Source organism: Camelina sativa, chromosome 11, assembly GCF_030686135.1.
Source record: "Camelina sativa cultivar CO46 ecotype springtype chromosome 11, ASM3068613v1".
NCBI classification, from domain to species: Eukaryota; Viridiplantae; Streptophyta; class Magnoliopsida; order Brassicales; family Brassicaceae; genus Camelina; species Camelina sativa.
The window spans coordinates 34,587,995-34,614,703 of record NC_141890.1 but is presented as its reverse complement, the minus strand read 5'-3'; the positions used below and the strand labels follow the sequence as shown (position 1 = coordinate 34,614,703).

Below are 26,709 nucleotides of genomic sequence, written 5' to 3'. Positions count from 1 at the left end.
ATTGATTAAAATATATCAGAGATTCATCGTAATCAACATAAACGGTTTAATATTTTTAATTTATTTAATTCAAACTTTTATATATATCATTTTTGTGGTTCTAAATTATATGTGTTAGGGAAAAGACAATATTTTTAAATTTAAATTTATACGTGATATCACGAAAAAGATAATGGGTCTGTTCGTTTCGTCGTTGCAAGTACCTGCGGCTGCATCAGCTTCTAATTTTGAACGTCGATTAGATGCGGCGATTAAAAAAGTTGTGTTTGCCGCTGCCGCTGCCGCAGCCGCAGCCGCTAGCGTCAACAAAACGAACAGACCCAATATAAATTGAGAATAATCAGAAATATGATTTATAAGTATTTAACAATATATAACTAATAGTTGGTATTTTACTATTAGTAATCAACAATTATGTAATCTAAATTTGTATGGACTTTAATTTAACAAAACAGATGAAATGATTATTTTTAAAAAAATAAATCAAGTTGTTGTTTATCAAAGAAGTATAATATACATTCAATTTAAAGGGCTACAATTTTTGATATTTTAAAGAATGTATGTTCGGTATTTAAATGTAAATATATGAGTACTACTATTTTTACTAACTTAATTAGATATAGATTTTATAATACTAATTTTAAAATGTTTATAAAAGTAGATTTTATCAAAATAAATGCATATTGTTAAATTTGGAAAATAACAAAATTTATTTTATGAATTTTGAATGAAATCTATAATGTTATACATGTAATTAGTATTAATTAATGAGAGATATTTGCTAAAATATGTCTCGAGATATCTCGCAAAAATATATTATTTTCATCATTTTCAACTTCATCGAAATGTATCTTATTACATGAATCTGATCAAGAAAAAAGTAGTTTTTTCAAATGCATATAATAATATGGAAACACCCACACAAAACCATTGTTTTTTTAGCGTTTTTTTTGTTAAATATTTTTTTTCAATATATTTTCATGTTAAAATACTAAATTGAATTTTTTAAAAATGATAAATCATGTCTGTTTTCCTTATTTTCACATTTTTTTAGAACACTGTAACATACCAATTTATGAGGTATCTGAAATTGTTAATTTCCCTCCAAAATTTTGGGAAAGATTTGCCATGAATATAGATTTGGGAGGACTAATCTACGAGGAATCTGTATTCTTAAAAACTCCCATGGTATATTCAATTTGCGGGGGATTTGCTAGTATCATCTCTTACAAATCACTTGTTTTCTTGTAGAAAACACATTTTGAATGATTAATTTCTTAATTCAAACATATATTTTATTATTTATACTAGCAGTAATTAAATGTTACTCGAGCGCAACTAATAGATTTGAAATCATTACGTTTAATAAGACCAATTTTAGAGTAATTACGACTGCTACGTTGGCTAATAGATTTTTTAGTAGGTGTCTAATTTTATACAAGATACATAAAAATAAGCTTTGTTTCTTTTCTTACCTTGCTACGTTGAATCTTCATCAATGTAAAATTTTAATTATCATGAGGATTTGGGTCATGGGCTGCCGTATCAAACAACAAGGTTGCGGTTGATCTATGTTACATCAGAAATTGAGAATCAGTGGGTAGTCAAAGTAGTCACATTGAACAAGGTAAAAAAATAAGTGTTTTAGAGTAGTAGGTCTAACGAATGCTAAACCAGTAGCGTAGGCGTAAGAGTTGAACAGCTTTAGCTCCCTTCAACTCCTTTCAAAAGGGAGAATCAACCAGTAGCGTAGGCGTAAGAGTTGAACACTTTGTGAATATACGAAGCTCCTTGAAGATATTTTAGTTGCGGCTCGAGTAACAAAAATTTAGTACTAGTATCTTCAAGGAGCTTCGTACATTCACATAGTGTTCTCCCAATTGTCAGATCATCATCATTCTTTACAATGTCACTAAAGTTCAGTGTATTATGACTCTTTTGTTATAAAATTTGCAATTAGGCCTACCATTATATAGACATGGGCGTGGATACTAGTAACGGTAATGTTGGGTTTGTTTTGATTTTGGGTTTGAATCACTCTTTGTCTCTTTCATCTTGTAAATATTCCAACAGTAACTTGTTATCGAGCTTGCATGCGCATATGTTTGACTTTTTTTTTTTCTCTTGGTTCGTTTCGTTCTTAACAACTAAAGAACTAACTTTAGAGGCCCAAAAAAAAACTCATTAGTGCAATATTCCAAGGAGATGACGATAAGACATTGGAGTCGAGTTAAGCACATAAGGGAGACTGTGTACGTTTGTCTCTTCTTGCGAATAGTTAAATCTCTCCATGGAAACATTGTTTTAAGCAATTGAAAGGGCAAAAAACACCAACTGGCTTTGTCTCATGGTTTTCTCCCACCTAGAGAATCAACTATTCCCATTTGTCAATTGAACGAACCCTATTGGGTCAAGGGTTTTGATTCCTCAAGAAGATTCATAAGCTTTCTTCCCTCAAAGCCAATTGGTTACTAGTAGATAAACTCATGCTACTTATATACATGATTAAATACTTTAAAGTTCTCGATGTGGGATCTTTATTAATTTGTTTAGCCGACATTGTTACACAAAGCTCTCACATAACTTATAACCAAATAAACTTGTCTTTGCCCTAATATCGTTAGTGAGGGCCAAAACAAGCCCTATTTAAAAGAACCTCGTACATTCAGAAAGTGTTCTCCCAATTGTCAGTTCAGTGTATGACTCTTTTATTATGAAAAATTGCAATTAGGCCTGGCATCTTACGGACATGGATTTTTAGGGGCCCTGAGCAATTTCTTTTTTTACTTGAATAAAATACCATTTTTTTTTTGAACCTCTATTATATATTGAAAAAATATGGATTTCATTTTGATAATATATAAACACTTGAGAAGATTATAAAATTTTATTTTCGTTCTATGGTTGGAGTCCATTGAGATAATTATGGAAGATGAAGAATCTTTTTAATTATTGACACATAGAAATAAATCCTTAAAACAATATTTTTGATGTACAAATTTTGTTTTGGCCTCTTTTATCAAACATTACATTATTTTTTATGCCCTTTTATCTAACAATTTTTTTTTCTATATATAAAAATAAATTTATTTGTCTCTTTATTCTGTGACCCGGGGCATGTTGGATTTGAAGTGGTTAAAGCATTAATAAGTCAATCCGGGTTTGTAGGAGTAGAGTGGTTAGTCACCAAGTCGTGAGTCGTGGATAAGAACGAGTCATGGGTAGTGTTAGTTGTTTTCTGCTATCTCTTTGGAGTTGTGTTTTGCTTCCTGCAGTTTAAGTCTCCCTATCTATAAAAGGACTAAGTTGTATTTCACATTACTATCAATCAGAAAAGCTTTGATCAATACTCTGAGTTATTCATTTTTAACGATTGGTATCAGAGCGTTATCACTAAAAGAGAGATCTAAATCATTGAGAGAAGAGAGAAAAACGAGAAATTGAGATGGGAGATAGCAGTAGTGCAAATGGTTTTGTTGCTCCTGTTATTCTACAGTTCGATGGTTACTATGATCATTGGGCTCGGTTGATGGAGAATTTCATCCGTTCGAAGGAGTACTGGGATCTCATAGAGAATGGGATCAGTAGGTGTGAAGGAGTCACTCCTACCGTGGAGCAGCAAAAGGTGATCGATGAGCAAACGTTAAGAGATCTAAAACTCAAGAACTTTCTATACCAATCAATTGATAGAGAAGTTCTTGACACAATTCTTAACACGGAGACAAGAAAGCAGATCTGGGAAAGCATGAAGCAGAAATTCCAAGGCTCAACTAAGGTGAAGAGAGCACATCTTCAGGCATTACGTAAGGAGTACGAGATGCTTCAGATTAAAGAGGGAGAAACCATTAATGGTTTCTTTGCAAGAACTCTTTCTGTTGCAAAGAAGATGAGAGAGTATGGAGATATGCTCAAAGAGAACGTCATCTTAGAAAAGATTTTAAGATATTTAACGATGATGTTCAACTATGTAGTGTGTTCTATTGAAGAATCAAACAATCTTGACACACTAACATTAGATGAACTTCAGAGCAGTCTCTTGGTCCAAGAGCGACGTATGAAAGGAGAAGCAGAAGAGGAACATGTGTTGAAGGTCTCATATGAAAGCAGAGGACGAGGATCTTGGAGAGGAAATTTTAGAGGAGGACGAGGTCGAGGAAGAAGCAGCCGTGCTACTATAGAGTGCTTTAAATGTCACAAGTTAAGACATTACCAATCAGAATTTCCTACTTGGGACAGCAAAGCAAACTATGCTGAGCTTGATGAGAAGGAAGAGCTTCTACTCATGGCGTTTGTTGAAGAAACCAGTTCAAAAGGAGATAATGTTTGGTTTCTAGACTCAGGATGCTCAAACCACATGACTGGAGATCGCAGCTGGTTCACTCATCTGGACGAAAAACTGATAGCGTGAGATTGGGAAACAACTCAAGAATGAGAGTACAAGGTCAGGGAAGCATAAAGCTGGTCCTAGAGGGAAGAAGTCACATTATCCCAAATGTGTACTACGTTCCAGAGTTGACAACAAGTCTCCTAAGCCTAGGACAACTACAAGAAAGGAAACTGGCAATCTTAATAAAAGATGGGAGCTGCAAAGTGTATCAAGATGAGTTGGGTCTAATCATACACACAACAATGAGAACAAACATAATGTTTGTTCTACTACCTGAATCATCGTCGGAGTCATGCCGGTAGATAGTTGAAAGCGAGTCAAACTTATGGCACAAACGCTTTGGTCACTTGAGTCACCAGAATCTTTAACTCTTATCAAAGAAGAGAATGGTGGTGGGGCTTCCTGGGATTGAGAAAACTGAAGGACTATGTGAGGTGTGTGCCAAGGGGAAGCAACACAGGGAAACATTTCCCAAGCAAGCAAACTAGAGAGCAACGGAGAAGCTGCAACTCATACACACTGACCTTTGTGGACCAATCACACCAAATACCTTAGGAGAAAAAAGGTATATCCTCACCTTTACTGATGATTTCAGCAGGAAAACATGGGTTTACCTCCTAAAAGCAAAGAACGAAGCGTTTTCATTTTTCAAAAATTTCAAGCTGTTGGTGGAGAATGAAACAAGGATGAAAATATGAGGCTTGCGAAGTGATCGTGGAGGAGAGTTCACCTCCAAAGAGTTCAATGAGTTATGTACAACTCATGGAATTAGAAGACAAGTTACTGCTGCTTTCACTCTGCAACAGAACGGTGTGGCTAAGCGTAAAAACAGAACCATTATGAATATGGTACGGTGCTTGCTTATGGAGAAGGGAATGCCAAAACGTTTATGGGGAGAAGCATTGAGCTGGACTACTCACATCTTAAATCGATGTCCACTTCAGCAGTGAAAGAGATGACACTGCAAGAGTGCTGGACCAGAGAGAAGCCTAATATTGGTCATCTAAAGGTGTTTGGCTGCGTAAGTTTCGCTCATGTTCAAAGTCAAAACCGAGTGGAGCTAGACGACAGAGGGCAGAAATGTGTGTTTCTTGGGGTAAGTGAGGGTTCTAAGGCGTACATGATGTGCGATCCTACAACAAATCAAGTCATCGTTAGCAGGGATGTTATGTTTGATGAGGAAAAAAGCTGGGATTGGGGAAGCTCTCACAGTGAAGAAGAAAACGATGTATTGGTAATTGATGAAGTAGAACCAGGGGAGAGTTCTAAGAATAGCTCAAAGAAGCAGTGAGAAGTTATGAGATCAGAGTAGAGACTGAAGAGCAAAGTGATCTGGGAGATCAACAACTAGCTCAAACAAGACAGAGAGCTCGACCAAGATATATACAAGATTATGTGAGTGGAGATGAAGTTGAAGAAGATGAAGAACAACAATATCTAGTTCTATACTCTGCAGAAGATGATCCAAGCACGTTTTGGGAAGCTTGTAAAGAAGAAAAATGGAGAGAAGCAATGGATGCAGAACTTCAGTCAATCGAGAGAAACGAAACATGGGAATTGGTTGCTCAACCAGTGGGTATGTAGAAGATTGATGTTAAGTGGGTTTATAAGACTAAGCTGAATGAGAAAGGTGAAGTTTCTAAGTTCAAAGCTAGGCTGGTGGCAAAGAGGTACTCGCAAATACACGGAGTTGATTATGGTGAAGTTTTTGCACCAGTAGCACGATGGGATACTATTCGGATGTTGTTAGCTGAGGTAGCTAAAAGAAAGTGGAGTGTGTATCAACTTGATGTCAAGAGTGCTTTTCTCCATGGTGTTTTAAAAGAAACTGTGTTTGTGGAACAACTAGAAGGGTATGTAAATGAAGGGGAGGAGCACAAGGTCTATAAGCTAAAAAAGGCACTCTATGGTCTCAAACAAGCTCCAAGGACCTAGTACAGCAGGATAGAAGAATACTTTATGAAAGCAGGTTTCATAAAATGCGAATATGAGCGCACACTGTTTGTGAAGAGTGAAGCTGGAGGAAGAACTCTGATTGTAAGTTTATATGTCGATGATTTAATCTTCACTGGTAATGATTCAGGCATGTGTGAAGATTTCAAAATCTCAATGAAGCAAGAGTTCGAGATGACGGATCTGGGGAAGATGTCTTACTTTCTTGGGGTGGAAGTGGAGCAGAGTGAGAAAGGCATTTTCTTATGTCAAAAGAAGTATGCTGCAGAAATGCTTTCACGATTCGGTGTGGAGAGTTGCAATCCGGTTAATAGTCCTATGGTCCCCGGAACGAAGTTATCTAAAGACATGGAAGGAGAAGATGCAGATCCGTCATTGTACAAGAAAATTGATCGGGAGCCTGATGTACCTTATAGCCACAAGACCGGATATCATGTATACCGTTTGTTTCTTAAGCAGATTTATGATGCGTCCAAAGGTAGGACATCTTGTTGCTGTTAAACGAGTTCTGAGATATGTCAAAGGGACCTTGAAGATGGGTTTATTGTACAAGGCTGAAAGAGAAGGCATTCTTAAAGCATAGACGGACAGTGACTATGCAGGTGATAAAGACAGTGGAAGAAGTACATCTGGGTATGCTTTTCTTATGAGTGATGCAGTAGTCGCATGGAGTTCAAAGAAACAACTGGTGGTTACTTTGTCCTCGACTGAAGCAGAGTACGTTGCAGCCTCTGTATGTGCAACACAATGTCTATGGATGAAGAAGATACTCAACAGTATTAACCAAGCTTAGGAGAAGTGTATGACGATTTTCTGTGACAACAGCTCAACAATCAAGCTATCAAAGAATCCAGTCTTTCATGGAAGAACAAAGCACATCAAGGTTAGATTTCACTTTCTCCGTGATTTGGTGAATCACGAAGAAGTTAGCTTGGTTCTTTGTGGAACTGAAGATCAGGTTGCTGACATCATGACAAAGCCGTTGAAGCTTGATACGTTTCTCAAGCTGAGAGGGTTACTTGGAGTGCAGGAGAATTTGAGAGTCAAAGAGAAAAATGCAATGCGTTAGCCGCATTCAGTTTGGGGGGGGGGAGGGTATGTTGGATTTGAAGTGGTCAAAGCATTAATAAGTCAATCCGGCTTTGTAGGAGTAGTGTGGTTAGTCACCAAGTCGTGAGTCGTGTATTAGAACGAGTTATGGGTAGTGTTAGTTGTTTTCTGCTATTTCTTTGGAGTTATGTTTTGCTTCTTGCAGTTTAAGTCTCCCTATCTATATAAGGAGCAAGTTGTATTTCACATTATTATCAATCAGAAAAGCTTTGATTAATACTCTGAGTTATCCATTTTCAACAGGGCAGTCGTACTGTTTGTCCCCCTAGTTAAGCCGGCAATGGTAACCGTAAATGTTGTGTTTGAATCACTCTTTCTTCTTGTGAAAGTTCCAAAAGTAACTTGTCATCGAGCTTGCATATTTGGTTTTTTTATTCACTCTTCACAAGTACATAACTAACTTTAGAGAACCACCCAAATATATAGGGCAATATTCCAAGGAGATGACGATAAGAAATTTGAGTTTTGTGTGAGTTAAAAGCTTTAATAATCAAACCATGCACACATAGTAACGAATACCGTGTATGTTTGTCTCTTCTTCCGAATAGTTAAATCTCTCCATGGAAACATTGTTTTGAGCAATTCAAAGGAAAAAAAAAAACACCAATTGGCTTTGGCTCATGGTTTTCTCCCACCTAGAGAATCAACTATTCCCATTTGTCAATTGAACGAACCCTATTGGGTCAAGGGTTTTGATTCCTCAAGAAGATTCATAAGCTTTCTTCCCTCAAAGCCAATTGGTTACTAGTAGATAAACTCATGCTACTTATATACATGATTAAATCCTTTAAAGTTCTCGATGTGGGATCTTTATTAATTTGTTTAGCCGACATTGTTACACAAAGCTCTCACATAACTTATAACCAAAATAAACTTGTCTTTGCCCTAATATCGTTAGTGAGGGCCAAAACAAGCCCTATTTTAAAGAGCCTCGTACATTCAGAAAGTGTTCTCCCAATTGTCAGTTCAGTGTATGACTCTTTTATTATGAAAAATTGCAATTAGGCCTGGCATCTTACGGACATGGATTTTTAGGGGCCCTGAGCAATTTCTTTTTTTACTTGAATAAAATATATTTTTTTTGAACCTCTATTATATATTGAAAAATATGGATATCATTTTGATAATATATAAACACTTGACAAGATTATAAAATTTTATTTTCATTCTATGGTTGGAGTCCATTGAGATAATTATGGAAGATGAAGAATCTTTTTGATTATTGACACATAGAAATAAATCCTTAAAACAATATTATAATAGACTATTTTTGATGTACAAATTTTGTTTTGGCCTCTTTTATCAAACATTATATTTTTTTGCCTCTTTATATTACATTTTTTATGCCCTTTTATCTAATTTTTTTCTATATATAAAAATAAATTTATTTGTCTCTTTATTCTGTGATCCCGGGGCATGTTGGATTTGAAGTGGTTAAAGCATTAATAAGTCAATCTGGGTTTGTAGGAGTAGTGTGGTTAGTCACCAAATCGTGAGTCATGGATTAGAACGAGTCATGGGTAGTGTTAGTTGTTTTCTGCTATTTCTTTGGAGTTGTGTTTTGCTTCCTCTAGTTTAAGTCTCCCTATCTATATAAGGAGCAAGTTGTATTTCACATTATTATCAATCAGAAAAGCTTTGATTAATACTCTGAGTTATCCATTTTTAACAATTGGGCCGAAACAACAAGCCTGTTTGTGAAACTCCCACCTAAAAAACCCTAATCTTTGTTAGCTAGCTTTCTTTCGACAAAGTAGAGAAACTCATCGCTCAGGATTCGGTTTTGATCTAGGGATGGAGTTTGATAGATTCAGCGCATTGCCAGATTCTTTGCTAGCTCACATACTCTCATACCTTTCCATCAGTGTTTCGGTTAAGACAAGCGTTTTATCGAAGAGATGGGAATTTCTCTGGCTAAAGGTTTCTGTATTGGACTTAACCACCGTTAAGGTCTCTCTACGACAAGAAGCCATGTCGAAGGTGATGCGTAAATTTCTGAAGCATAACCGTGGATCATGCCTGCAAAATTTCAACATAACCATGGATTATAATTATTTCAAAAGAGTGAAAGAGATAACTTTTCTCGACTTTTCTCAAGAAAAGAAGAAGGTAAGGTATCATGATTCCAAGGACAGTAACAATGGAGTCATGGATTTGATAGCCGAGGTGATCCATCGCAGAGTTCAACACCTAGAGGCTAATATGTGCGATATAATGCCTTAGGGTGCCATCAATTTCATGCCTAAGTATGTTTATGTCAGCAAGACATTGGTGTCTTTAAATCTTGCAAACTTAGGGCTTGAGAATCCCAAGTTTCTTGCTTCTCTACCTAAACTCAAGATCATGCATCTACAAAACATTTATTACGAGAATCAAGGTGGTCTTCTGATCATAAAGAAGCTCGTCTCAGCCTCGCCTCTTCTTGAAGTTCTTACCTTTGACTTTTCTGATCTAATGAAGCCAGATAAAGAAAATGAAATCAGGCTGGAGTTTTTTAGGAAGCCAGAGCGAAAATATTTTGTTGTTCCATGGAAGCAAAAGCAAATCGATTTCAGGAAAAACTTTTCTGATGATCTCACCAATGTGCCTCAGTGTTTGATATCGACACTGGAGTATGTTAAGATTAACAGACTGATAATGAAGGAAAAAAGTGGGATCAAACTAGTGAATTACTTTCTTGAGAATTCAGCAGTTCTCAAGAAACTGACTCTAAGTTTCACACGTCCTTCTGTAACCAACCAAGAGCTAGAGAGCTACAAGAAGCTTCTTACATCCACAAAGCTTTCTCCGACATGTTAACTTGTCTTTGATTGACTTAGTTCTTTTTTTCTTTGCATAATCTAAGTTTAATAATTTAGTTTCCTGTTTTTGTTCAGGATTGTTTATGAAAGTATTCTTCTTCACCCTTAATCAAACTTACATTGGAAACATCAAGCTGATGTGGCAAGGGTGAAAAAAAAGGCGACTAGGGTTTTTGCGTTCTCATCAAGTCTGATGCCGTCGGAGGGCTCTCCGAGCCGTCTTTCGGCCGATCTCTTGTCGGAGGTGGGTATTGTGGAGGGGGTGAAGGAGAGGGATGGAGGTGTAGGTTTGGTGGAGATCTCAACGGGTGAAAGTCAAGGTACTAGTCAAGTTCAGGGGATCACAAAGGGGGTCTCATCTTTGCACCAGCCTGCAACGAACGGGAAACGCTCTTTTCTGCAGGTTGGTCAAAAATGCATGTTCACTCAACAGAAGTTCACAGTTTCGGAGGTTGATGGAAAGGAGAAAGTGATAGTGCCGAAGGAAATTTTTGTTGATGCAAAAACTTTGTGGGAGGATTTTGTTATTGGCAAATTTCTCAACTCCAAAGCGCCACATGTGGGAAAGATTCACATGATTGTGAATAAGATATGGAGGTTGGGAGATCGGACGTCATTGATTGATGTTTTTGCAGTCAATGAATCTACGGTGAAGTTTCGTATTAGGCATGAGGGTATGCGATATAGGGTGTTGAACCGTGGAATGTGGAATATAACAGATTTACCTATGATTGTGTCAAAGTGAACTCCTTTTGCTGAGGATGCACAACCAGCCATGAGGTCGGTTCCATTATGGGTCACTCTCAAGAATATTCCTCCTACAATGTTTACAGACAAGGGACTGGAGTTTCTCTCTAGTGCAGTCGGAAAACCTATTCGACTGCATCCTAAAACAGAGGCGTGCGTTAGTTTTGACGAAGCTCAAGTCTTGACAGAAGCAGATTTGACTAAGGATTTGCCTCGGGAGTATCTTTCTATGGGAGAAGAGGATGGGGAGTTGGATTCAGTTGTTCAGTATAGTTATCCTTGGCTACCGCCAAGATGCACTTGTTGTAAGAAATGAGGTCATCTCGTAGCAACCTGTTTGTCTTCCGACGCATCAGTTGTTCCTGAGAAGCAAGCTCCGCCGCCTTCCCCTGTTACGGTGGTGATTGAGGATATTAGTTTAGCCAATGACCAAGATCTGGGGAACTTGGCTGTTGTTGTAGCTCCGACTACCAACACTTTGGTTAACTCTTTACTGGGTTTGGAGGAGGAAACGGTGACGGAGGAGTGGATCACACCGAAGTCTGGGCGTATTAGTCCGGGCAAACCAAAAGAAGCACATAATGTTGTGGCCGTTTCCATTTTAAAGAATTCCTACTCTGTTCTGGGGGCGGACATGGAGAAGTTGGAGGAATCTGAGAAGGTTCAGGATGAGGCTATAGGGGAAATAACGAATCCGACTTGCTCAGAGGGCAACAATGTTACCATCCGTCAATCTGGACCTACTAAACATGGTGCACAGTCGGATGTTCCTATGAGAACATATTTGCATCGGGGAACAAAAATAGCAAATAAACAAGGGTCAACTCTTTCTGCTCTTTCTACTAGGGATCCTCCTAGAGATCAGAGTAAGAAGCCTCATTTAAAACATTAATGTCAGGTTTCTGCTGGAATGTTCGTGGTCTGAATAAGTCCTCAAAGCATTCTGTTATAAAGCAGTGGGTGGAGGGAAATCAGTTTCAGTTTGGTTGTTAACTAGAGACTAGGGTTCGAGAACAGAGGGCTCCAAGGTTGGGGAGTCGTTTATTTCCTGGCTGGTCTGTTTTAACTAATTATGAATATAGTCATCGGGGACGAATATGGGTCATGTGGAAGGATAATGTGAAGATGGATCCGTTTTACAAGAGTGAGCAGATGATCACCTATTCTGTGAAGCTTGATGCTCAAACAGACGAGTTTTTTTGCTCATTCATTTATGGTTTACACACTGTGGAGGCTAGGAAAGTCTTATGGCATGAGATTAAAGATCACCATGATTCGCCTATTTTTCAAAATAAGCCCTGGATCCTGTTTGGTGATTTTAACGAAACGTTGGATATGCAGGAACACTCACGGGTTGATGATAACCCGATCACAACGGGTGGAATGAGGGATTTTCAAGCAGTGTTTAAACATTGTTCATTGTCGGATATGGCCTCTCATGGTCTGCTTTTTACTTGGTGTAATAAGCGGGAAAATGACTTAATTCACAAGAAACTTGATCGGGTGTTGGTGAATGCAGCTTGGGAACAGTTGTATCCACAGGCTTATAATGTGTTTGCAGCTGGGGGATGTTCAGATCACTTGAATTGCCGGATCATGGTGAAGGGAGAGGGTGACAATCATGGTCACAGGCGTAAACCCTTTAAGTTTGTCAATTTACTAACTGAAATGGAGGAGTTTCTACCATTAGTTGGTTCCTACTGGCAGAGCACTTCCCCTCTGTTTTTATCAACTTCCACTCTCTTTCGGTTTTCAAAGAAGCTTAAAGGACTGAAACTGGCTCTTCGTTCTTTAGTAAAGCTTTGTCTTTGCAATCTGGTGTTAAAGACGAAGGAGGATTTTGATGTGTTATGTGAAAAACAACAGGCCAACTCGACAAACCCATCATCTCTTGCGATGGAGGAGGAGAATGTAGCTTTTAAAAGATGGGATTTCTTGGTCGGGTTAGAGGAGAAATTTCTTAAGCAGAAGTCCAAGTTGCACTGGTTGAAAGTCGGTGATAAGAACAACAAGGCTTTTCATCGAGCAGCTACGATTCGGAAAGCACAAAATACTATCAAGGAGATCCACTGCTCTGATGGCCGCGTGGTTAAGAAAGAGGAGGAGATAAAAACTGAGGCTGAAAGACACTTTCGCGAGTTCTTGCAGCTCATTCCACCGGATTTTGAGGGTTCCACAGTTGAGGAACTTGAACTACTTTTGCCTTTTCGCTGTTCTGCCGTTGATCTGCAAGTCTTGACCCGTGTTGTTTCAGGCGAGGAAATTAAAAAGGTCCTGTTTTCAATGCCAAATGACAAGTCTCCTGGACCTAATGGGTTCACGTCAGAGTTTTACAAGTCCGCTTGGGAGTTGGTGGGTGCTGATTTTGTTCTTGCGGTGCAATCATTTTTCGCCAAAGGTTTCTTGCCGAAGGGTATTAACTCCACAATCCTTGCGTTAATCCCTAAGAAGGTGTCTGCCATGGAAATGAAAGATTATCGTCCCATTTCTTGTTGTAATGTGTTCTATAAAGTTATTTCAAAGATCATTGCAAACAGACTTAAGAGAGTTCTGCCTAAATTTTTCTCTGCAAATCAGTCAGTATTTGTCAAGGACCGTTTTGTTGATTGAAAATGTGCTTCTCGCCACTGAACTGATTAAGAACTATCACAAGGATTCCCTCTCTGGACATTGTGCTATCAAGATTGATATTTCAAAAGCGTTTGACTCAGTTCAATGGTCTTTCCTCTCCAAGGTCCTCTCTGTAATGCAGTTCCCACCAACGTTCATTCATTGGATAATGCTCTGTGTTACCACAACTTCTTTCTTGGTTCAGGTAAATGGTGAGTTGGCGGGGTTTTTTAGGAGCTCTCAGGGACTTCGTCAGGGGTGTTCCTTATCACCATATTTATTTGTAATATGCATGGATGTCCTCTCCAAGCTACTAGATAAGGTGGCCGGCGACCAGCTATTTGGTTACCACCCCCGGTGTCAGAATCTTGGCCTTACTCACCTTAGCTTTGTTGATGATCTCATGGTGCTTTCTGATGGTAAAGTACGGTCCATAGAGGGTATCATAAAAGTTTTTACTCAGTTCTCCAAGATGTCTGGTCTATCAATCAGCATGGAAAAATCTACACTATATGTGGCAGGCAACGTACATCCTCTTGATGCTGACCGATTCCCGTTTTCTGTTGGGTCCCTCCCGGTTCGTTATTTGGGACTCCCGTTAGTCACCAAACGCCTTATCAATGTCGACTGTTTGCCGTTGTTGGAACAACTTCGCAAGCGACTTGTCTCATGGACGGTCCGTCATCTCTCATTTGCGAGTCGTTTCAATTTGATATCCTCTGTTCTTTGGAGTGTTTGCAATTTTTGGATGGGGGCTTATCGCTTGCCTAGGGAATGTATTATGGAGATCAACTCATTGTGTTCGGCTTTCCTATGGTCAGGGACTGAGATGAACTCTCGAACGGAAAAGGTAGCGTGGGAGGAGGTCTGTAAGCCCCGAACAGAGGGTGGTCTTGGGTTGCGGTCATTACAAGAGGCTAATACTGTTTGCTGTTTAAAGCTGATCTGGCATTTGGTTTCCAATGGTGAGTCGCTCTGGGTGCAATGGGCACACACAAATTTGTTAAAAGGAGCTTCTTTCTGGTCAGTCAAAAGTACTTCAACATTGGGTTCTTGGATATGGACTAAGCTCTTAAAGTACAAAGATATGGCTAAGGGGTTTTGCAAGGTTGAAGTGGGAACTGGTGAGCACATCTCTTTCTGGTTTGAGAATTGGTCTGATATGGGTATGCTTTCGGATGTGGTGGGGGGGAGAGAGGTGTTATCGAGCTAGGGATTCCCTGGTGGAGTTCCCTCGTAGAGGCATGGGCTCAACGTCCTCGACGTCGACACCGTGCTGATCACCTCAATGCAATTGAAGATGCCATGACAATGGCTCGGTCACAAGGCCAGCAGAGAGTTGATCGAGTGCTCTGGCGTGGTAAGAATGATGTTTTTCGGCCAAAGTTCATTACTAGAGATACTTGGAATCATGTTCGCACAACATCAAATGTGGTTGCTTGGCATAGAGGAGTTTGGTTTGGTCATGCTACTCCAAAGTTCTCTTTCTGTGTGTGGTTGGCGGTTCTTGATCGTTTAGCCACGGGGGCTCGTATGATCGCCTGGAATGGTGGGGCTGCAGGTTCCTGTGTTTTTTGTCAACACACCATGGAAACGAGAGACCACTTGTTCTTCTCGTGTGTTTTCGCTTCCACTGTGTGGTCCGCCCTTGCTAAGGGTCTGCTTTGCACAAGGTACACTACTGACTGGTCTATTCTGATGGAGTACATATCAAACCCTCAACTTCCCCTGGTCGAGGGTTTCCTTATTCGATATGTTTTCCAAGCTGTTATTTATACTATTTGGCAAGAAAGGAACGGGAGAAGGCATGGTGATACACCGCGTTCAGCTGCCACCATCATTGATTGGATTGATCGGCAAGTGAGAGACCAGCTCCTTGCCATTGGTTACTTGGGCGATTGTAGATTTGATGAGGCTTTTACGGTTTGGCTACAATCTCGCTGTTAAGGATGGCTTCTAAGTAGTTTTTATCAGCTTTTTGTTTTTCAAAACATGATGCACAAGTTGTAAAACAGTATATTTTTTACTTTAAATTCAAAAAAAAAAAAAAAAAAAGAAACTTACATTGAAAAGAGAGTCTCGGAGTGGAGTTCAACATCTCGATGTTTGGAAGAAAAGCCTTGTGGTGCTATAGATTTCATGCCTAAGTATGTTTACGTGAGCTAAACATTGGTGTCTTTGAATCTCGTAAACAGATGTTAAACTCCATCTTTTGTTTAAAGCAGTTTTTATTATTTTTTTGTTGGTATAATTTCCGCAGAACTGTCCTGTTTTAGCAGATTAAGCTTATCAAAGGTTCACGGGGTTTGGAATCAACATTCACCAGTACTCAACAAACATATCTAAGTTTCACATGTTCTTATATTTCTATAGAGCTAGAGAGCTACAAGAAGCTTCTTACATCCACAAAGCTTTCTCGCAAGTACTCATCTTACTTCTGTTTTGGATTATTTTAACCACTAATTGATCTTATATGCTTTTACGACTTATCTTTCATTGATTTCAATCTCAGTTTTATGGAGTATAGTGATGATATTTCAATTGCGTTGAAGTCTTTGTAGTTATAGATTTTTTCACACTGAAAAACGGGTTGCTGTAGAAGAAATTAGAATTCATATGAACGTGATTTGTTTTAAAATAGAAGAAACTCAGGAAATTACAGGTTAATTCCTTAACAGAATCTTGCAAACTCTCTCATACTTTGCTTATATATACGGTCTTAATATCAATTAGAGCCAGAGAGCTACAAGAAGCTTCTCAAGAAACTGACTATAAGTTTCACACGTTCCTCTACAAAGAATCAATTAGAGTCAGAGAGTTACAAGAAGCTTCTTAGACCTTCTCCAACGGGGGGTTCATAGAGGGGTTGTTAGTGTTTTATGGGAAAAAAATAAATCAGAAGAAAAAAAAAAAGTTAAGGGAGCCTCTTATATAGTATACCCAAATTTGATCTAAGAGACTATACGTGTCACCATTCTGTTGGTCAAAGAATAGAAGAGAAAAAAAAAATTTTGCCCGATCAAATTTTTCTTTCATTTTCTCTCTGTCTCTCTCTCTTTCTCTCGCGATAGAAGTCCCGAATCGACAAAGGATGAAGATGGAATCGAAGGATATGGAATCAGAGGAGGTTGGGGTCGGAGGTGATGCGTAGCGGAGGAGATTGAATCGGCGGGGTGATGCGTAGCGGAGGAGATTTCGGGATTAGGTAAACGAATTAGGGTTGTTTGATTTTTGATCCCAAATTAGGGTTCTTTGATTTTTTGATCCTCTCTCAAGGTATCCCTTTCTCATTCACTCTCTCTCTCTCTTTCATTTGATTTCACTTTTAGCTTCTTCAGTTTTGTAAGAGGCTGTTGGGTTTGGCAGTAGAGCATGTCTCTTTTTCATACGACTTTGGACACAATTCCTAAAATGATGTTCCATTCTGAAGTAAAGATTGATGTTTGAGTGAAACTATAGCTATGGAGTGCATGATTCAATTGATATTGAACACCATTCATCATAGGTTCTGTTTTTTCAGATCGTTTTGGTCCTGTTTCTTATACCGAGATTTCATACTTGCAGGTGCATATCTCATTGGCTGGAGATAAACATATGTGAGTGACTTGGGTTTACCAGCGACAAATCATATCCTTCATTTGTCGAATATGGAACATTGCCAGGGAAATACTCGTATCTTGGTCAAGGAGAAAGCACCTACTACAGCTATATAATGTACAGGTCAGGGAAGATACATCATACAGTTTAAAAAAAGTGAATTAGGATATTGCTGCTACAATGTGAAGTATATGGCTTTTAAAAAAGTGAATTAGGATATGGCTTCTCTGTTTTTGTTGCAGTTTTTGTTGGAGATCAATCCTTGATTAATCCACAAATTGGCATCAACAGAGGAATTGAAGAAGAAGAGCGTGGATGTGTTTAAATGAAGAAGAAGAAGAGAAGTCACGATTGAAAGAAGAAGAAGAAGGATTAAGGTGTTGGGCCTGTTTTTTGGTTAATCAAGCCCATATGTTAATGGGTAGTTGTTAACTTATGAAACTATAGGTTAAAAGCTTAACCTAAGTATAAATATGTTGTAAGGTGTGTAATGAATGTCAAGAAAGCTTTAAGATAAGAGATGAGAGGCTGCTAAACAGTAATTATGAACATGGTATCAGAGCACGGTCGATTCCGGTGAGCGTGATTCTACAAAGTTTCATCGAACAAATGTCAACAAAAATGAAGGAAGTGAGAAGACAGTGTACAATCTGTAAAAAGAACAACCACAATGAAGGTGAGTGCTACCTTTCTCAAAACTATGAATCTCAGTTCTTTAGCAAGCAATTTAGACCAAGGAAAGGTTGTTTTGCCTGTGGAGAACCTGGTCACATAGTAAGAGAATGTCAGAAAAGGCTAATACAACCAGAACTAGAAGAGGAGTCTGGGTTGTTTAGTGCAGCACAAGTACTGAATCATACCAACAGTGATGAAATCTGGTTAATAGACAGTGGTGCCACGAGCCACATGACCAAAGAAGAAAGTCTGTTTACAAAAATAGATAAATCTGTTCAAATTCCTATCAGGATTGGAAACAGAGAGAGAATAATGACTACAAGGAAGGGAGACATTAAAGTGATGACCAAGAAAGGAGTAAGAGCTATCAAAGATGTCCTACTTGTCCCTGAGATAGATAAGAATCTTCTAAGTGTGCCACAGATGACAAGAAATGGCTATAAGGTCAGTGTTTGAAGACAACAAATGTACAATATACAATCAAGGAAGGGAAAAGATTGCAGAAGTAGAAAGAGTAAGAAATGCTTACTTGTTGCGAATGCAGTTAGCTGAGGAGAGTGTAAGAATGGCCAAACAAGAAAACTTGTCAGAACTTTGGCATAAACGTCTGGGACATTCTGGCTTCCACAACCTACACAACATGCAGGCAAATCAAATGGTCAAAGGCTTACCAAACTTTAAAGTAATTCAAGAGGTGTGTGAATTGTGTGTAAAAGGGAAACAATGCAGAGAAGAATTCTCGAGAATCTCAGAAACAAAGAGCAGAGGAGTGCTAGACTTAATTCACACAAACATATGTAGTCCAATGCAAACACCATCTTGTAATGGAAGTGTGTATATACTTACTTTTACAGATGATTTTTCACACATGTTGTGGGTGTACTTTCTGAGACTGAAGTCAAATACATTTGCCACCTTGTTCAAGAGTATGGTGGAAACTCAAACTGGCAAAAGAATAAAGAAAATCAGGTCAGATAGGGGAGGTGAATTCAAGTCAGAGAAATTCTCAAGATTCTTAGAAGAAAATGGCATAGACAGGCAATTCACGGTGGCATACTCACCACAGCAGAATGGTGTTGCTGAACGCAGAAACCGGACGTTGTTGGACATGGCAAGAAGCATGTTAAGAGATAAAGGAATGCCAGATGTGTTATGGGCTGAAACGATATTTAAAGCAACTTATCTTCAAAATAGACTCCCCACCAAAGCTCTAAACTAGAAAACACCACTTGAGGTCTGGAGTGGTCACAAACCCTCTGTGGGCCATCTCAAGGTTTTCGGCTGCGTTTGTCATGTGTGGATACCTGCAGCTAGAAGAAGAAAATTAGATGATAGATCTGAGAAGGCTGTGTTTATGGGATATAGCACCATAAGCAAGGGTTACAGAGTGTATATCTTAAGTACAAAAAGGATTGAAGTCTCAAGAGATGTGGTGTTCGAAGAACAAAAGAGTTGGAATTGGAAAACTCAAGAAGAAGTAGAAGAAAGAAATGATAACTTCCCCAATAAGACTAGTTCTGCTCAGAAAACCGATGAGGAAATGCCAAGGAGGAATGAAAACAGTCCAGATACAAGAACAAATATCTTAGATGAAAGACAAGGCATAAGTCCCATACCGTTTCAACTAAGTGAAGGAGAAACTGAGTCTGGGAGCTCTTCGCGAATTGTTCACAAAGTCAGAAGACTGGATGATGTGTATCATGATACAGAGGAACAAGAAGAAAATGTGAATCATGTTGCAGAAGCATGTTATCTTACCTGGGAAGAACCTTCTACCTTTGAAGAAGCTATAAACAGCAAGGAATGGAGGATTGCTATGGATGATGAAATTTACATCATCAACGAGAATGATACATGGGAGCTGGTAAGGAAACCTGAGGACAAGAAAGTGATTTCTGTCAAATGGATATATAAGGTGAAAACAAATGAGTGTGGTCAGATTCAAAAACTAAAAGCAAGACTGGTGGCAAGAGGGTTTACCCAAACGTATGGAGAAGATTATGGTGAAACGTTTGCTCCAGTATCCAGGCATGACACAATCAGAACTATAATTGCCTTGGCCTCCCAGCATAAGTGGAACCTGCACCAAATGGATGTGAAGTCAGCGTTTTTGAATGGAGAAATCACAGAGGAAGTTTATGTTGAACAGCCACCAGGGAGCAGAGAACATGGTATACAAGTTAAAGAAGGCGCTGTATGGATTAAAACAGGCACCTAGAGCATGGTATAGTAAGATTGACTCTTATTTTCTGTCACAAGGATGCAAGAAAAGTGATTGTGATGCAGCAATGTACACACTAGAATGTGAAGGTGAAATTATGATTATCAGTATTTATGTTGATGATCTCATCATTACAGGGAGCAGCGAGAAAATGATCAAACAGTTCAAGGAGAATCTGAGTAAAACGTTTGAGATGACTGACCTGGGAAAACTCAAATACTTTCTTGGGTTTGAGATTACTTACACAGAAAAGGGAGTGTTTCTGAGCCAAAGGAAGTATGCGCAGCAGTTGTTGGAAAATTTTGGAATGAGGAGCTGTAATCCTGTGAGCACACCTCTAAAACCAGATGGGAAGGATCAAGATGAAAGTGAACTCTTGCCAAATGCAAGACTATATCGAAGCATGATAGGAGGACTATTGTACCTTGGAGCAACTCGGCCTGACCTTGCTTTTGCTGCATCTTACTTGTCTAGGAGTCTATCGAAACCTACTGAACAAAACCTACAAGAAGCAAAACGGGTGTTAAGATACATACAAGGTACTATAGATTATGGATTGAACTTTCATGAGACCAGTCAAGCAGAGTTGATTGGATTCTCTGATTCTGATTTGGGAGGTTGCAAAGAGGATATGCGCAGTACTACGGGTTTGTGTTTTACCTTGGGAAGTGCTGTGTTTACTTGGCAAACACAAAAGCAAGACACCATTGCACAATCTACAGCAGAAGCAGAGTATATGGCGTTGTGTGCGGCCACCAATCATGCAGTATGGTTGAAGAGACTGTTGGGAGAAATGAGAGTCGACACCACCAAGGCAGTTCCAATCTATTGCGATAACACATAAACCATAGCTATTGGGAAGAATCCTGTACACCACAAGAGAACCAAACACATTCAAATAAAGTATCATGTTGTCCGAGAAGCAAATAGAGATGGAGTGATTAATCTAAGACACTGCAGTGGGGAAGAACAAACAGCAGACATTCTTACCAAACCACTCGAGACAAAGCGGTTCAAATATCTCCGATGTAAACTTGGCGTAGTGCAAAACCCAACCCGAAGAGGATCAATTGAGAGAGATCACACACAAGCGTCTCAGGAGGAAGCAAACCTACACACAAAGGAGAAGATTCAGGAAATAAACATCAAAGGAAAACAAAAGGTAGATTGGAATGAAGCAGTAGCAGGTACAAGTAAAGTGATGGAATCAAAACAGACAACAGTACAAATAAGAAATAAAACAATGAGGAAGAAAGAAAACTTATCTGGGAGGGAGGAGATTGATGGCTTGAATCACCCGCAAGAGTATCTGCAGAACAAGGAGAATCATCAAACATTAGTTAAGATTTATGAGAATAAAAGAGGAGTCAAGCTAAGAGCCATATCTGAGAAAGTGGAGATGTTCTGAGAAAGGGTATCGTTGTGGAACAGAAAATCAATGGGAGCAATTAGGGGAAAAAAAAAAAAACCTAGTGCCGAATTTGATGATTAATCGAAAGAATTGAGAGAGAGTGTTGGAGATCAATCCTTGATTAATCCACAAATTGGCATCAACAGATGAATTGAAGAAGAAGAGCGTGGATGTGTTTAAATGAAGAAGAAGAGAAGTCACGATTGAAAGAAGAAGAAGAAGGATTAAGGTGTTGGGCCTGTTTTTTGGTTAGTCAAGCCCATATGTTAATGGGTAGTTGTTAACTTATTAAACTATAGGTTAAAAGCTTAACCTAAGTATAAATATGTTGTAAGATGTGTAATGAATGTCAAGAAAGCTTTAAGATAAGAGATGAGAGGCTGCTAAACAGTAATTATGAACAGTTTTGGTTATGATCATTGTCTTGTAGGAACTCAATTTGCCAATTCTGATTTTGGATTAGACTAGAGCATGATTTTTTTTATTGTATTTTGATCCATAGTGTAGTGATCATCTGTGTTTCCAAAGAGGAATTTAGCCGATGTGCTACAACGGATTTTCTTTTAAGAGGTTCCGGGCCTAGGCCCGTACATCCCCTCATGCCAGGGACCAGAGCATTTTATATGGTCCCTTCCCAAGCGCCGTCCCTCGAACCGGCGACCTCTAGCTTTTGCCAGAGAGTCTTTACCAATTGAGCTACCGACGCTTGGTAACCGTATGCAATCCTGGGTAAGAAACTTAGCCACATCATGTGTTCTCTGCTCGTGCTCTCTAGAAACAAGGGACCATCTGTTTTTCTCCTGTTCCTTCTCAACAGAAATTTGGACAGGCCTCACGTCAAATCTTTTACCCAGCAGATTTTCAACATCATGGGAACACATCCTCTCGCTACTCACGGATGCTACACACAGCCCTGTCACATTATACCTCTTGCGCTACACTTTCCAGGCCACAGTCCACTCCATCTGGAAGGAACGAAATGGCAGAAGACAAGGAGAAGCCCCAAACCCTGCTCCTCTTCTTCTCAAACTCCTGAACCGGAATGTCAAAGACAGATTGCTCTCCATCTACACTCAAGGAAATGGTAAATATACGGCTGCAATGGAACTATGGCTCGCTTCAAGATAACTTTTTCCCTTTCATTGATTTTAATTTCAGTTAGATAAACAATTCAAACACTCTAAACAAAGCCGATGTAAAACGTTTTTTTCGAATAAATTTTACATTTTATTCAAAAAAAAAAAAAAAAATGATCATCTGTGTTTTAGTTCTTTGGCCATGCGCTGTATAAAGTCTTAATTTTGCCGCTTCTTATGTCAAGTGAGTATGTTTAGTCTAATTTGGTACTAATGATTGGTGACTGTCTACTATGTGAATGTTGTAGAGCTGCAGCTACAGCTTTATCCAAGAGACATGCTGATGCTTCATTGCCGCTTGCAGACCATAACATTGAGCTGGAAGAGCAAGGAGGTCATAAAGTACAGTTTGGAACGGAATTGCTAGTTCAACCGATCTGAGGCCTCTGAATTACTTGTTTCTCGGCCTCCTGAAGGTGCCGACAAGGTGAGAAGCGTAAACAGTATTGGTCAAGTTTACGTTTTTGATGCTGTTGGTCATGACAAGGTGAGTGATCTCTACTTTTGTCCCCTCCCCCCCCCCCCCCCTATTTTGTTATTTGTAAGAAGAGTCTCACTTTTTTGTGCTATGAATTGAAACAATATTTGTTCATATCTAACTAGTCTACTATATTTTCAAAAATAAGAGACTGAAAATTATATCCTACCATTGGAGGGGATAATTTTAATTAGGAGTTTAAGGGTTCTTATTTTATAAACAGTACACAATATATTCATTAAAAATTAAAACAGTGCATAAGAGGCTCAAAATTACAACCCACCGTTGGCCTTGCTCTTACATCCACAACGCATTCTCTCAAGTTATCATCGAGTGACATGCAGCCCATGATGCTGCAGTTTAGGACATTGAACATTAGAGTATGAATTATCTGTTCTCATGAGAAAATCACATATAGTATAACCACAAATGCTTCTTGAATCGAACATTAAAAATCACATTTATATCTTCTCTTGAATCAAGAGCTTTCTCTTTGTTGCCGTGTAAATAGTCGTTCGAGCTTTCATACATTTGATTGTGTGTTCTGTATGCAATTAAATGCTACTTATCTTGGAACTGATTTAGGATTTATCAATAGTTTCGCAAAGGAAGGTTCCAGATATGTTAAATCAACTAAGCGAGAACTACATAACATAAGCTTCGGGATTATGGATGAGATTCATTTTTTTTTATTAAGGTTTCTTCTTTTCGTGAGAAATCAATGTTGAAATGCTCACGTTGGAAAAAGACTTTTGATTGAAGGAAGCCAAAAAATAAACCAACATAACCAATACGCATCATTAATTATAAGTTTCATGAGTTCAATACTTTAATGAGGTAATCACTGAGCTGCTTATTTATATGGCTTCTTAAAGTCGAATTGTCTCAATTGATGATTTTGACAACGCCAAATTGATGAGATTGGCTGGATTTTATCCAGAGAAATTTAGTTTCAGGGATGGTTTATGTCTTGACCAACAACTCGAATCTACATTGACAATATACACGAAAATAAACGATTCAAAAATTTGAAGAATCTTTCTCGTTTATATATGGTGGGAACACAAAGAAGGTCTAGCAAAAACTTTAGATTTAGATCGTACTACTACAAGTGTCAAAAGTTGTTTCTTTGCAACAAAACTAGTGAAGACAGCACCACACAATCAATAAGTGATTTTCTAATATGTTATATATTGAGAAAGGTTCATTTGAATCTATCACGAGTGAAAAAGTGATAAGAAGATTTAGTCTACGAAGTACGAACAAGCGTAGAATATTTTGTAAGACAATATTATATTTTGTTTGTATTTTTTAACGTGTTTTGTAAGATATAATTTTAAATTACATTATTATTTTTTTTCAAATTTAATGTTAGTACGCGGGTAAAAGTATTACTATTTTCTAAATCCGCCATTATAGTTTAAATAACATTTTCGTAGTTTTTAAATGGTAGAAGGATAACATTTAGGGTCGCCGCTATATTCCAATATGTACTTATCCCGTTCTCAGCATTTCAACCAAAATATTCCAACTCTGCATAAAATAACACAAACTTTATATATTCTTTATATAACGACATGTACTTTTAAAATTAGTAATAATCATACATCTCCAATCAAGATAAAGATTTACGATTAGTAAACCTGATTAAATCACTAAATCGCGTTTATTGTTCCACATTTGACTTCACCGCGGCTTGATTCGATTAAAGCTAGCTACACGACGTCATTTAGTTAACACAAACAAAGATGACGATGAAAACGTTGATTGTGTATGAGAGTAGAAATTAGGGTTCTACGAATTTTGAAAAACAGAGATGTCGATGACAACGTTGATTGTATATGAGAGTGATCCAGATGATCCCAATTACAATGTAAGTGATGATCACATGGTCTCGAAGAAGTCTCTGTCGAAGAGAATGAATGTGATGGAGATATGAGCGGGGATGATGGAGACAATGAGGATAATGACATCGAGAGCGGAGATGGTGAAGCCATGAATGGTAGCGTTGAGTCTAGAGACGACAAAGATAATGACAGCGATGAGGCGGGAGATGACGACGAAGATGGTGAAGCCATGGATGTGGTAAGGGGAAGAAAGGTAAAACGAAAGAGAGAAGAGTCTAAAGATGAAGAAGACAACGAGGAAAAAAGGGAGAAGAAGGCGAAGAAGAAGAAAACAAAGGATGAAGATGAAGAAGACATAGTTGAAAGATTTGAGTTTGAAATAGAGGAATCTGTAGCAAATTGGTTTGATGAATTTAGGATTAATCGGAATACCATCCCTGAGAGTTCAGATGAAGAGGAAGATCCTGTAATTATTAGAGATAGGAAAATTAGGATGAGAACTAAAGTTAGCTATTAGAAGAACATTCTTTACTGGATTTGAGTTCAAAGAGGCTGTGTCAGATCATGCTTTGAGGTCGAGAGAAAACATTAAACAAGACAGATGGGATAGTTAAACTGGGAAGGCAAGGAAGAATCATGCATTGTAGTAAGTGTGGTGAAGCTGGACACAATTCAGCTGGATGTTTTAAATTTCCAAAAGAAAAAAAGAGTAAGAAGGTTTTTGTTTGGTTTTGGGGGTTGTGTTGCAGGTTTTTGTTTGGTTTTAGGGTTTGTGTTGCAGGTTTCTGTTTGGTTTTAGAAATTGTTGCAGGTTTTTGTTTGGTTTTGGGCGTTGTGTTGCAGTTTTTTGTTTTTTTTTTTGGAGTTTTTGCGGGTTTTTGTTTGGCTTTGGGAGTTGTGTTGCAGGTTTTTGTTTTTTCAATTGATACCAGTTTCAGATTTATGTTGCAGTTTTGGATTTACGTTTAGTTGGATGGATGCTATTTTGCAGTTTTATGGTTAATTACAGTTTTAGATTTATGTTCACAGTTTTATGCCAATTAACACACACTTGTCTCTTATAAACTACTCAAGTTGATTACATACGTACAAAACAAAATCACATAATCCTTTTTTTTTTTTTTTTGGCAAACAATCACATAATCCAAACACCAAAAAACATAACACCACATGGTGATAGCACAAATTATTTGGCAACACGATAGAGATGTTTGAAAAAACATAATACTCTTTCATGCAACAAGGAAGAATGCTCAGCTTCCCTCAACCTCTAGCTCTGTTTTTGGGTCCAAGTTCTTTCAAACATCTCTTTAAAGAAATTTAAGCAACACCACAAGGAGCTTCTCGATTAGCTGAACCGTTTGACACTGAAGAGTAGCTCATGATTTCATAATTTGAGATGTCGATTCTGGGAGAACCCTAAATCCCCAAATCGATTTTTTTAGAGTCTCTAAATGACGTTGTATTGCTAGCTTTTATTGAGTCAAACCGCGATGAAGTCAAACGTGGAACAGTAAACACGATTATATGTTTTAATTGGGTTTACTAATCGTAAATCTTTGTTTCGATTAGAGGTGTATGATTATTAATGTTTCAAAAAGTACATGTCATTATGTAAAGAATATAGAAAGTTTGTGTTGTTTTACGAAGAGTTGGAAAGTTTGGGTAGGAATGCTGAGAATGGGATAAGTAGGGGTTGGAATATAGCGGCGACCCTAACATTTATAACCTTCTAC

The 26,709-nt window shown here is 38.3% G+C and overlaps 1 protein-coding gene, 3 long non-coding RNA genes and 1 pseudogene across 4 annotated transcripts; 2 read left to right on the top strand and 3 right to left on the bottom strand.

The window, feature by feature from the left end:
• Positions 1-3,445: 3,445 nt before the first annotated feature.
• On the top strand, positions 3,446-4,408 carry LOC147934812 (uncharacterized). Its single transcript, XM_087472806.1, has one exon. The coding sequence runs from the start codon at positions 3,446-3,448 to the stop codon at positions 4,406-4,408; it is 963 nt and encodes a 320-aa protein (XP_087328932.1).
• A 4,836-nt stretch (positions 4,409-9,244) lies between these two features.
• On the top strand, positions 9,245-10,249 carry LOC147934811 (putative FBD-associated F-box protein At5g44940 pseudogene; annotated as a pseudogene).
• An 8,165-nt stretch (positions 10,250-18,414) lies between these two features.
• Positions 18,415-19,080, bottom strand: LOC147934810 (uncharacterized). The gene is made up of 3 exons (XR_015573036.1): positions 18,942-19,080; positions 18,727-18,824; positions 18,415-18,511 (listed from the first exon to the last, which is right to left on the bottom strand). It is a non-coding gene; the product is annotated as an uncharacterized LOC147934810 (long non-coding RNA).
• Positions 19,081-19,496: 416 nt separating this feature from the next.
• LOC109127524 (uncharacterized) lies at positions 19,497-20,440 on the bottom strand. Its single transcript, XR_015573037.1, has 3 exons — positions 20,346-20,440; positions 19,861-19,960; positions 19,497-19,754 (listed from the first exon to the last, which is right to left on the bottom strand). It is a non-coding gene; the product is annotated as an uncharacterized LOC109127524 (long non-coding RNA).
• Positions 20,441-20,525: 85 nt separating this feature from the next.
• On the bottom strand, positions 20,526-21,690 carry LOC147934809 (uncharacterized). The gene is made up of 3 exons (XR_015573038.1): positions 21,092-21,690; positions 20,762-20,967; positions 20,526-20,603 (listed from the first exon to the last, which is right to left on the bottom strand). It is a non-coding gene; the product is annotated as an uncharacterized LOC147934809 (long non-coding RNA).
• Between the last annotated feature and the right edge of the window lie 5,019 nt (positions 21,691-26,709).

Coding starts and splice junctions, on each gene's coding strand:
- LOC147934812 (XM_087472806.1), top strand. CDS start 3,446: ATGGGAGATAGCAGTAGTGCAAATGGTTTTGTTGCTCCTGTTATTCTA.